Source organism: Garra rufa, chromosome 15 (assembly GCF_049309525.1).
Source record: "Garra rufa chromosome 15, GarRuf1.0, whole genome shotgun sequence".
NCBI lineage: Eukaryota > Metazoa > Chordata > Actinopteri > Cypriniformes > Cyprinidae > Garra > Garra rufa.
Window position 1 is genome coordinate 32,987,105 of NC_133375.1, and position 12,333 is coordinate 32,999,437.

A 12,333-nucleotide genomic window follows, 5' to 3' on the forward strand; every position below is an offset into this window, starting at 1 on the left:
TAGCAAAGCAAACAGCTCAAAACGAATGGCTCTTTGGAAAAACAAATCCGCAGAAGCGCTGTTGTGTCCATGTTGTGAAGTCCCTTCCCTCTGTCAGTCACATTGCTTTGTGGTCATTCCCGAAACGTGGTTTGGCTATGCATGTAGAATGCAGAGAGCGGGAAAGAAAGCAAAAACTTACGTCCGATGAATGTCCGACATGCATGGTCACACACACGAAGAAGATGCATTTTCACCACCATGACGAGAACGGATGTCAGAAAAAGGAACATGGACCGTTTTGATCTTTGATATTTTTTTCTATTGAATGTGTACTTGCATGCCATGCATGAACGGGAAGAGGAAACTTGAATTATTGTGCATGGTTGCATGGGAGACGAGTCCCATTTAATGTGTTCATACTTTTGAGGGCATAGAGAGTTTTCAAAAAAACAAGGCAATCAAGATCTTCTAAATGTCCTCGTATTAGAGTGAGCTAATATAATCAAAGATACTTTGCTTTCTGTTTATTTATTTTTTTCATTGAAAGTGGGCTTACGAATATACCCTATAAATGTAACAAATAGAAAACTGATGATGTCAGAACAATAAATAATGCTTACAGTAACTAATGCAATCTGTTTTTTCAAGACTGTTGAATCTGTATTACAGAATTTGTCAACACCAACAGTATGTGAATACGCATGTCTTTATTTGTGTGTTTTTTGTGTTTGTGCGTTCTGTGCACAGCCGTGTAGTGTGTACCTCACTTTCTGTGTGTGTTTGTACCACATGGTGACGTGTACCTTCAAAATCATTGTTTTCTGTGTTCACTGTCGTTTGTTTGCATGTTTTTTGCTTCTCTTAGAGTGTTTCATGAATTTTAATATCACCTGGTATTGAACTGGCAACAGTGAAAGTTGTAATTCCGTTTTTGAACTTTTTAATTTTGATCTGTTGTTTTTTTACGCTCACTAATTTGACTTTCTGCTCATAAAACAGAGGTTTTAAAAAAAATCTAACTTTCCGATCAATAAAAGCTGAAATGTGTCATTCATTGGATCCACGGTTTAGAAGAAAGGGGGCTAAGGCTGCTTTGACAGATCACATTCACGATATTTATGGTATCCTTCCGTTTTATTGGAACTATTTTTTTGTGTTTGCCGTCTTGTGTATCATCATCTTGAGATTTGCTTTTCCTCTTGTAATTACAACTTGGATTTCGATTATTGTTTTCGGGCGTCATTCTATAGAGGCCTATAGAATGGCTGTGGAGTTTTGTTTCTTTTCAAAGGCCTACTGCACCTCAGGCCTTAATGGATGTGAAACTTTCAGCTCTCGCAGCTCAGCTAGCTGAAAGTGTGCGAGTAGTGCGAAAGGGGGACTAAACTTCTCTCCACCTCTCTGTCCCTTTGATCCCTCCATTTTCTTCCCTTTGACATCTCCTACCCCGCACCCTTGACGTATAGATCCGGGTGGTGAAAGCTTTCCGTAGCTCCCTGTACGACGGCATCGAGCGGCCCGAGTCGCGGAACTCCATTCACGACTTCCAGGCGCATCCGGAGTTCATCATCACGGACTCGGTCCACAACATCCCCCTGATCGACGAGACGGACGTGGACGACGAATCGGAACGCTCCAACCATAACCACGTGCGTGTGGCGCTTCGTCACCCCGGCCCTCACCCTCAACCCCAGGCGCCCCAGAGGCCCCCGCGATCCCGCTACCCGCCTCGCCCGCTGCGGCAGCAGAGTCTGCCGGTCACCCTCAACTGCAACAACAACGCCGCCGAGAGCCGCGTCTACCTGGGCTCGAGCGTTTCCCCCTGCCCCGCGAGCCCTCTGCACAGCTTGGAGACGTGCCTCTAAAGGCCAGAGGTCTGCCGGTTGAGACTGCCAGCCAGACGGAGAAACGCTTGTTTCTGTACCTAATCTTTGTTCCTCTATCACTCTCACAGATTCACTGCTTCAAAATGTTTCAGTGGTTCTTTACAGTATCTTGTGTGACCCAAAGACAATCCCGCTCCGCATGAAAGTGACCGATTATGTTCTCATACAGTATGTTGCACTTGAAAAAGTACCCAAAACGACGAGATGGATATGTAGGCATGGACTCGGACTAAAGATTTTAAAGACTGTGAGCCTAATGAAAGTGTACAAATGAAAAAAAAAAAAAAGAGATAGAGAGAGATGTTTATTTGGGGATTACTCCTTTCGCCTTTTAATTAATAACATTATTGTTCCAATTATTATAGTGGTTATATTTCTGCTAAAACTACGACAATTAATACTACAGTTACTATACTCCAGTTATGATACTTCATCGTTTAGCTTTATATAACTAAGTACGTTTGTATGTATGACGTAAGTCTGTATGTATGTGTATTTGTTTGTTTGTTTGCTGTTGTTAAAATCTGTGTCTATGTTCTCATTGGTTTCACACGTGCCCCTCTCTCTGTTTTCTGTGTTAGAGTGTGATGTGTATGTCCAATTAAAAAAAAGGAAATGAAATTACAGAACATATATCAGCAGCATAAATAAAATAAAAATCTAACCATTGGAGGAAATTCTTAGAATATTTGATGGAAATGACAGACAAAAGAGAGCATCTCACCCATTCTTGACGACACCACATACAGGTCCTTCTCAAAAAATTAGCATATTGTGATAAAGTTCATTATTTTCTGTAATGTACTGATAAACATTAGACTTTCATATATTTTAGATTCATTACACACATTTGAAAGTAGTTCTAGCCTTTTATTGTTTTAATATTGATGATTTTGGCATGCAGCTCATGAAAACCCAAAGAAAAAAGAAAAAAAAGAAAAGTGTTTTTAATACAAAAAAGTCAACCTTCAAATAATTATGTTCAGTTATGCACTCAATACTTGGTCGGGAATCCTTTTGCAGAAATGACTGCTTCAATGCGGCGTGGCATGGAGGCAATCAGCCTGTGGCACTGCTGAGGTGTTATGGAGGCCCAGGATGCTTCGATAGCGGCCTTAAGCTCATCCAGAGTGTTAGGTCTTGCGTCTCTCAACTTTCTCTTCACAATATCCCACAGATTCTTTATGGGGTTCAGGTCAGGAGAGTTGGCAGACCAATTGAGCACAGTAATACCATGGTCAGTAAACCATTTACCAGTGGTTTTAGCACTGTGAGCAGGTGCCAGGTCGTGCTGAAAAATGAAATCTTCATCTCCATAAAGCTTTTCAGCAGATGGAAGCATGAAGTGCTCCAAAATCTCCTGATAGCTAGCTGCATTGACCCTGCCCTTGATAAAACACAGTGGACCAACACCAGCAGCTGACATGGCACCCCAGACCATCACTGACTGTGGGTACTTGACACTGGACTTCAGGCATTTTGGCATTTCCCTCTCCCCAGTCTTCCTCCAGACTCTGGCACCTTGATTTCCGAATGACATGCAAAATTTGCTTTCATCCGAAAAAAGTACTTTGGACCACTGTGTTTTATCAAGGGCAGGGTCAATGCAGCTAGCTATCAGGAGATTTTGGAGCACTTCATGCTTCCATCTGCTGAAAAGCTTTATGGAGATATAAAGGACACGACCTGGCACCTGCTCACAGTGCCAAAACCACTGGTAAATGGTTTACTGACCATGGTATTACTGTGCTCAATTGGCCTGCCAACTCTCCTGACCTGAACCCCATAGAGAATCTGTGGGATATTGTGAAGAGAAAGTTGAGAGACGCAAGACCCAACACTCTGGATGAGCTTAAGGCCGCTATCGAAGCATCCTGGGCCTCCATAACACCTCAGCAGTGCCACAGGCTGATTGCCTCCATGCCACGCCGCATTGAAGCAGTCATTTCTGCAAAAGCATTCCCGACCAAGTATTGAGTGCATAACTGAACATAATTATTTGAAGGTTGACACTTTTTGTATTAAAAACACTTTTCTTTTATTGGTCGGATGAAATTTTTTGCTAATTTTTTGAGATAGTAATTTTGGGTTTTCATGAGCTGTATGCCAAAATCATCAATATTAAAACAATAAAAGGCTAGAACTACTTTCAAATGTGTGTAATGAATCTAAAATATATGAAAGTCTAATGTTTATCAGTACATTACAGAGAATAATGAACTTTATCACAATATGCTAATTTTTTGAGAAGGACCTGTATTGTCCCAAAAATAAAAACACAGTATTTGTGACACTGGACCACAAAATTAGTCTTAAGTAGCAGGGGTATATTTGTAGCAATAGCCAAAAATACATTGTATTGGGTCAAAAATTTCCTTTTGTGCCTAAAATCATTGGGATATTAAGTTAAGATTATGTTCCATGAAGATATTTTGTACATTTCCTACCATAAATATATCAAAACTTCATTTTTGATTGGTAATATGCATTGCTAAGAACTTAATTTGGACAACTTTAAAAGCAGTTTTCTCAATATTTAGAATTTTTGCACCCTTAGATTCCAGATAATATCAGCCAAATAATATATAAAGAATTTTATTTATTCCGCTTTCAGATATGACTGGTTTTGTGGTCCAGGGTCACATTTTTGGATCTAGCAAATTAATTAGAAATGATCAATTATTTTTTATGATGTATTTTCACATCAGTGAAGCAGATCAGCAAGACATAAATATGTCTGAAAAGAATTTGGAAAATATAAAAACAGGTGCCTGATTGCTCAAAATATGGCGTTTATGGGTGTAGAAAATGTTCAGATACACAAGCAAAGATTTTGATCACATCACGTGGAACCCTTTAACCTTCATTCCTCTTTTAAACCTGTATACAAAGTAATTAAACATCTGCATGATTTATCATAAATTTATGCATCACAATATTTTATGCATTATTCCAGCTATTTCTTGAACAGTGCACATACTCTGCCAGAGACTAATTCATTGCTGTCATGCCTGAAGGTAAACTCACTTTTGCATCACTTCTTTGTATTTAAAAAAAAACAGCCTAGGTGGATTTTAACAGTTGGATTATAAGATTATAATACGATTATCCACCTTCAATGTGGAAGTAAGCCTATGGGTGAGACTTCTGATTCATTATCAGCGAGAGGAATAACAATGTGCAGTAAACTGTTTGCACTACAAACCAGTGTGCTCATAATTAAATTAATATGGTAAGACACCATTTTGTAATATCAAGCAGCAAAACCAGCTGTTTTGTACAGCTAAAAATATCTGGACGCGGATGAGACCGGAAGTCAGACCCATAATATTTAAATGGCTGCGCCCACTCTTACAAGAAGAAAAAGGTGGAAAATCAATTTAAATATAGATTATAATAATTAAAAATTTAATTTACAAAGAACACGCATGAATGGTCGAACGGAAGAAAATAGAAGAAACACTGAGGTAACTTCCACTTCCAACATTATAACTGAAAGAGAGGTAAGTTTGTATAATATTAGGAAACAACATAAATAATGTTTTTTTATTATCTTGTATTGCTTATATTTATGTTTTACTCATATTACTTGTTTTACGTTCACGTTTTTATGATTTATTTTTATTTCTTTCTTATTTCTCAGATTATAAAGGATTCAAACACCAGAATCCACTCGGCTTTAAAAATCTGCGTGGACTGTTGTGGATATTAATGTTTTTAACAAGTAAACCGTGAATAAATTGCTAATATAATAATATACTATTCACTAAAAGTTCACTAACTGTTTTACTTTTCGTCCGCTGTCTTCTTCGAATGACTTTTGTTTTGACACCACACTCCGGAAGTTTTCTCCGGAAGTCGTCGCCATGTTCGAAGAGTTGTACCTGGCTGCGTATGTTCAAAAGAAACAGGTTTATTTGTTTGGAAAACCGCGGCGTGAATTACATTTGTGGTCTTTGGTGTGAAGACATGAATGTACCGCTTGTACTTCGAGCCAAGTGAACAATTTTAGGTACATGACAACAGATATTTTAGTTTGGTTTGGTGTGTTTCCTGTCTACGTTTGTCAGCTGAGTGATCGTTGGTCGTTCTTAACGATAAATCCGGAAATTTAATTCTGGTAAAAATAGCTTCAGACAAAATATCATACATACTACAGTTGACACTGCAAAAATACAATCAATTAATAGAGCGTTGTCCTTAAAATAAATAATGCCTGTCATTTTTTTGTTTGTTTATATAATAGTGAACGGAAGTAACTAGGATGTTGGCTAGTTATCATTTTAACTTTTCTTTTAAACGCAATTGTTTTTAACTTATATATGTGATCCTGGACCACAAAACCAGTCAAAAGGTTTTTTTTGTTTTTTTTTTGGAAAACAGATTTATAAAACAAATAAGCTTTCCATTGATGTATGGTTTGTTATGATATATTATTTGGTCGAGATACAACTATTTGAAAATCTGGAATCTGGGATTGCAAAAAAAATCTAAATATTCAAATAAATCTAATTTAAAGTTGTTTATATTAAGTCCTTAGCAATACATAATACTAATCAAAAATTAAGTTTCGATATAATTACTGTAGAAATTGTACAAAATATCTTCATGGAACATGATTTTTAGTTAATATCCTAATGATTTTTGGCATAAAAGAAAAATCGATCATTTTGACCTATGCGATGTATTGTTGGCTATTGCTACAAATATACCTGTGCAACTTAAGACTGGTTTTGTGGTCCAGGGTCACATATTTCATATGCTCAGATGTTAAGTTTGCCACCTCTACATATTTAGTATTTAGTGTAAAAACTGCAATAATATGAAAGCTTTATCTAACCAATCCCACAGGTTCAAACTCTTCTGAATGTCTTGCATGGAGAACATTGTGGTCTACATTCCCAAAGAAGCATGTGTCAAAAACATGCCTCTGCAGTCCTTATCCAGCTCCACAGCCAGGAAGATCAGTGTCGCTCTTTCACAAAGATCAGAGAAACAGATGCCACAGACAGTGACAAGGATCTGTCCGGTTGAGCTCCGGGAAAAAGAAGTGGCTGTGGGCAAGGACAGCAGAGAACCGGTTCCACTGAGCCAGAGGCCACTGGTCCCCAGAATAACTCCAGGCCAGTTTTCGCTGCCCGTTGTGAGTTCCAGCATCACTGCCTTTAAGGTCTTAAGAACAATTTTAAAAGCACACAAGCCTAAAATACGGTTTTCAGGGCTGGAGAAGGAAGATGCCTCTCAGCCCAGCATCAGGGATTCTGATCGGCAAAATGCTATTATTGTGTATAATGGCCAGATCTTCCTCTCAGTGAAGAAGGCACGTTGTAGGCGAGTGAGATTTCAAAACTCTCCCTCAGCACCTTCAGGTGTGTGTCCTGTTTCTCCAAGTCAACAGAACAAAATAAGCACATCTAGTCAGGCACAAATACTCCTGGACAGTTCACCCAGACCACAACAGAGCAAGGTAAGACATTTCCCTCTTTAATTATTGTTTTCAATCTGTTCTGAAAAACGTGTAAAAGTTTTTTGTGTTATCACGGTGATTCTCAGTTGGAATTTTAAAGGCAGTTAAAGGCATAGTTCACCCAAAAATTAAAATTCTGTCATTAATTCCTCACCCTCATGTTGTTCCAAACCTGTAAGACCTTTGTTCATCTTTTGGAACACAAATTAAGATACTTTTGTTCAAATCGGATAGCAACGCAACTACCATGTTCAAGGCCTAGAAAGGTAGTAAGGACATTGTTAAAGTAGTCCATGTGACATCAGTGGTTTAACCTTAATTTTATGAAGCTACAATAACACTTTTTGTGTGCAAAAAAAACAAAAATAAAGACTTTATTCAACAGTTTCTTCTCTTCCCTGTCAGTCCTCAACACGCATTAATGACAGTACCACAGTTGAACCACTGATGTCACATGGACTATTTTAACAATGTTCTTACTACCTTTCTGGGGCTTAAACGTGGTAGTTGTGTTGCTGTCAAGGGTCAGAAAGCTCAGATTTCATTAAAAATGTCTTCATTTGTGATACAAAGATGAATGAAAGTCTTACAGGTTTGAAAAGGAAAGAGTAATTAATGACAGAATTTTAATTTTTGGGTGAACTATCCCTTTAAATTGATAATTTTTCTAAATATTAAAGGGATAGGAAAAGGAAGGAAATATCTATACATACATATATATATACTTGTCAGTGGCTTTCTGCAACTGTTCGTTTCTACAGAAAAAAGAAACTTAGACAGGTTTGGAAAAATCTGAATCGAATGAACATCAAACCGACTAGATCTGAATAATGACAATATTGTCTTCTGTAGAGATATACTCATGATAACTACTTTCTGTGTTTTCATCACTCTCAAGATTGATTCCAGTGTCATGTTGCAGACAATCTTGAAAGCAGCTCTAAATATGATCATGACGACAATTTAAAGCTGTTTATGTCTCTACATAAATGATCTCCTGTCAAATAAAATCATGCATAACATCCTTTTTACATTACGTAGCTATAAACGTTCAGAAAAATGATGTTTTTTAGTGATTCCCTTTCCTTTTTGTGATATATTGTGCTGCATGTGCTCTAGGCTTTTAATAAAGTCTTTTATTGGATTTCTGATTGTTGCATGTCTCTTTTCAATCCTCAGAAACAGGATGTTCAGACTCCAGTCAAAGATCTTGATATTAACACACAGATTTCACCACTTCTGCAAGTCTCTGAAGAAATGCAGGAGCAATGCCGTACAGACAAAGAGTGTCAAAAGGTAAAGTTTAATATTTTATTTTATTCTGTATAAAGTTTTTAAGATAGACATGATATTTTTATATGATTATGGGTGCAGTAAATTATTTAAAGGGATAGTTCACCCAAAAATGAAAATAGGAACACACTCCCTCAGCCGGACTGAGTGGCAGAAGAGCCTGGTGCAAGAACGGATTTAATAGGGAAGCTGCGAAAACACGAGTAAAACAAACGATAATCAGTTTAAACTAAACTGTTGCTGGACTCAATATAGTGTTCCTTACAATTTACGAAATATCCAGTGTCCATGGATATTAATATGCAGCCAGGAATCGTGTTTCCTGACATTTATATGTGCCTGAATTCGGTGCTGGGGAAATGCATGAAGCAAATTTGCGGTGAACACATTTTGTAAATACAAAATAAGGTTTGGTCTTAATCCAGGTGATCATTTATATCAATAGTATATATGTGACCCTGGACCACAAAACCAGTCTTAAGTCGCTGGGGTATATTTGTAGCAATAGCCAAAATACATAGTATGGGTCAAAATTATAGATTTTTCTATTATGCCAAAAATCATTAGGAAATTAAGTAAAGATCATGAAGATTTTTTGTAAAATTACTACTATAAATATATCAAAATGTAATTTTTGATTAGTAATATGCATTGTTAAGAACTTAATTTGGACAACTTTAAAGGCGATTTTCTCAATATTTAGATTTTTTTTGCACCCTCAGATTCCAGATTTTCAAATAGATGTATCTCGGCCAAATATTGTCCTATCCTAACAAACCATATATCAATAGAAAGCTTATTTATTGAGCTTTAATATGTTGTATACATCTCAGTTTTGTAAAATTTAACCTTATGACTGGTTTTGTGGTCCAGGGTCACATATATCATCCAGGCCAAAAACGTATGAAGTTTGTTAGGATAGGACAATATTTGGCCGAGATACAACTATTTTAAAATCGAGAATCTGAGTGTGCAAAAAAATCTAAATATTGAGAAAATTGCCTTTAAAGTTGTCCAAATGAAGTTCTTAGCAATGCATATTACTAATCAAATATTAAGTTTTGATATGTTTACAGTAAAATATCTTAATGGGACATGATCTTTACTTAATATCCTAATGATTTTTGGCATAAAAGAAAAATAATTCTGACCCAATGTATTGTTGGCTGTTGCTTCAAATATACCTATGCTACTAATGACTAGTTTTTTGGTCCCAGGTCACATATTATAATATAATATATAGGGTATGATTTTGCAGCTAAATTGAACATATTTACATAAAATTATAAATGCAAATCTGTGTTTCGCTGCCTGGATTTAATTTCTTTCCGTGAATTGCAGCGATCCATTTGCTTCTCTTTTCTGTAGCTTTTGGCAGTCTATAAAAATATACCTCAGATTACTTTTCAAATCTAATTGTACAGTCAATCGCAAAACTCTTTCTCATAGATGTGTTTTGTGCATTCTGTTGCAGCAATCAATGCTGAAAGCCATTCATTTTTTTTTTGCCACTCAGTGGGAGGGACAACAGTCACTCCAGCTGGCGTGACGTCACATGCATACCCTCTAATATTCACCCTCATGCCATTGCAAACCTGTAAGACCTTTTGGGCCTTGAACCTGTCAGTTGCGTTGCTGTCTATAGAGGGTCAGAAAGCTCTTGGATTTCACCAAAAATATCTTAATTTGTGTTCTGAGAATAAACAAAGGTCTTATGGGTTTGAAACAATATGAGGTTGAGTAATTAATGACAGAATTTCTTATTTTTGGGTGAACTTTTTTTTTTTCAATGACATGTATAAAATGTCAAGTGAGCCAAAATCAGTGTCCTGAAAACTCACTGTTGTTTCCGCCTTTTGTTGCATTACTTGAGCCAACTACTTTAAGCTAGGCAGAGGAAAAAATAAAAATTCTAAGAGCTCTTTAGAATACATGGCTACTTTTGAATCGCTGTCAGTGGAGATAGTATGATATAATTATGACATCTACCAGCAGGGACTAACTACACTATATTAACCAGCCAAACCTTGACCACTTGGTTAGGACTATGATTATTTTGTCAGAAAATTACTGAAATCCCTTACAATGTCTTTAAATAAAACAAAACATGATTTTACATGCAATTAAATAACTTAGTGCTGTTTTAAATTTTTCAAAACCTTTGTGACCTTATTTTATTAAAGGATTAGTTCACTTCCATAATAAAATACTTACCCCCATGTCATCAAGATGTTTATATGGTGGACTTCAAAAGTGCTCAACAGATTCTCATCTTGCTCTAGCTCTGTGTGTGCATCTTTATGCATTATGTAATCATGTTGGAAAGGTCACACATGGTTAGTTCTTCGTCTGTGATCTCATTTTCTCCTCCAACTTCAAAAAATAATTTTTTGTAAAGGATGTTTGACTTTCTTTGCACATTTGCTTTGTAAACACTGGGTCGGTACTTCCACCTACATCACGTGTGTGATTATGTAATAATATGAGCATTTGTGGTTAAAAAATATGTAAATATATATATATTTTTTGAAAATGACCAATTGTTTCGCTAGATAAGACACTTTTTCCTCAGTTGCCCTTATTACCCTTTTTAAGCTGCATTGAAAGTGCAACTTGAACCTTCAACTCATTGATCCCCATTGAAGTCCACTATATGGAGAAAAATCCTGCAATGTTTTCCTTAAAAACCTTAATTTATTTTCGACTGAAGAAAGAAAGACATAAACGTCTTGGATGACGTGGGTGTGAGTAAATTATCTGGAAATTTTTATTCTGAAAGTGAACTAATCCTTTAATGTTTATGAATCAAATTAACAGGAAGATGAGACACAGCATAGTCCACCTAAACCTAAACCTCCTGAGGATCTGGAGTCTGGTCAGGAGCCGTCTTGTTCCCAGCCCAATATCCTCCAGCAGCCACAGATCATCCACACATCTTCTGGCGTCTCAAAACAGCCCGAAGCACCAGCAGCAGGAGGAGAAAGAGAGACGTACGAGGATGACAATGAGCGTTTAGAGGGCGCATTGCTCCCCAGGGCTGAGAGCTGTCTTGCGTTTGATTTTGAACAGTTGGCCCAGGAGGAGAGAATCAACCACCTACGAGCTCGGCTCAGACAGAAGGAAGCCGCGCTCAGCAACTTCAACGCGAAGCCGACAGATAAGACTTAAGAGGATCAGATTGCTCTGTTGAGGAGGTAGAAAAGTTCCTTGTGCATCATTTCGTTTGAGAAGTAGAATGTTTCACAGCTTAAAGGAACAGTTGACCCAAACATTTAAATTCTGTCGTTGTTTACTCACCCTCAGGTCGTTCCAAATTTGTATACGTTTCTTTATTCTGCTAAACACAAAAGAAGATATTTTGAAGAATGCAGTCAGTTCTTCAAAATATCTTTTGTGTTCAGCAGAAGAAGAAAGACATTCAGGTTTGGGTGAGTGAATGATGACAGAATTTTCATTTTGGGGTGAACTATCTCTTTAAGATGAGTAAGTTTGTTCATTATTTGATAGCACAAATATTGTATTTTAAATAAAATCAAATATTATTAATGTAAAAAAAATAAATAAGTTGCACTCCTTTACCAATGAATAATTTGTGAATAGCACTGTTTAATTTTGCAGTTACCACAAAATCTGTTTAGATTTACTTTAGGCTAATTCATTTTCAGTTCAAATAAAAGGTTTTATGTCTTACTGAGCATTAGTCAT

The 12,333-nt window shown here is 36.8% G+C and overlaps 2 protein-coding genes across 7 annotated transcripts in view; both read left to right on the forward strand.

Moving 5' to 3' along the window:
• Window positions 1–2,532, forward strand: part of atp2b3a (ATPase plasma membrane Ca2+ transporting 3a) — a 36,145-nt gene extending 33,613 nt beyond the window's left edge. For 4 of the 6 annotated variants that reach the window (XM_073819626.1, XM_073819628.1, XM_073819627.1 and 1 more), the window contains one exon: window positions 1,449–2,532. In XM_073819626.1, the coding sequence (XP_073675727.1) occupies window positions 1,449–1,847 (399 nt within the window). In that variant the 3' untranslated portion in view covers window positions 1,848–2,532. The remainder of the gene's footprint in view (window positions 1–1,448) is intronic. The other 2 variants (XM_073819630.1, XM_073819631.1) reach the window with 1 other exon arrangement.
• A 3,202-nt stretch (window positions 2,533–5,734) lies between these two features.
• Window positions 5,735–12,318, forward strand: LOC141286800 (uncharacterized). The gene is made up of 4 exons (XM_073818904.1): window positions 5,735–5,880; window positions 6,720–7,335; window positions 8,515–8,631; window positions 11,446–12,318. Exons 2-4 carry the CDS (start codon window positions 6,736–6,738, stop codon window positions 11,794–11,796), a joined length of 1,068 nt encoding a protein of 355 aa, XP_073675005.1. The 5' UTR covers window positions 5,735–5,880; window positions 6,720–6,735; the 3' UTR covers window positions 11,797–12,318.
• The last annotated feature ends 15 nt before the right edge of the window (window positions 12,319–12,333 follow it).

Bases quoted from the DNA above. Each gene is read 5' to 3' on its own strand.
- LOC141286800 (XM_073818904.1), top strand. From the start codon at position 6,736: ATGTCTTGCATGGAGAACATTGTGGTCTACATTCCCAAAGAAGCATGT. The intron at 7,336-8,514 runs GTAAGACATTTC...TTCAATCCTCAG, and splicing joins CCAGACCACAACAGAGCAAG to AAACAGGATGTTCAGACTCC. The intron at 8,632-11,445 runs GTAAAGTTTAAT...TCAAATTAACAG, and splicing joins CAGACAAAGAGTGTCAAAAG to GAAGATGAGACACAGCATAG.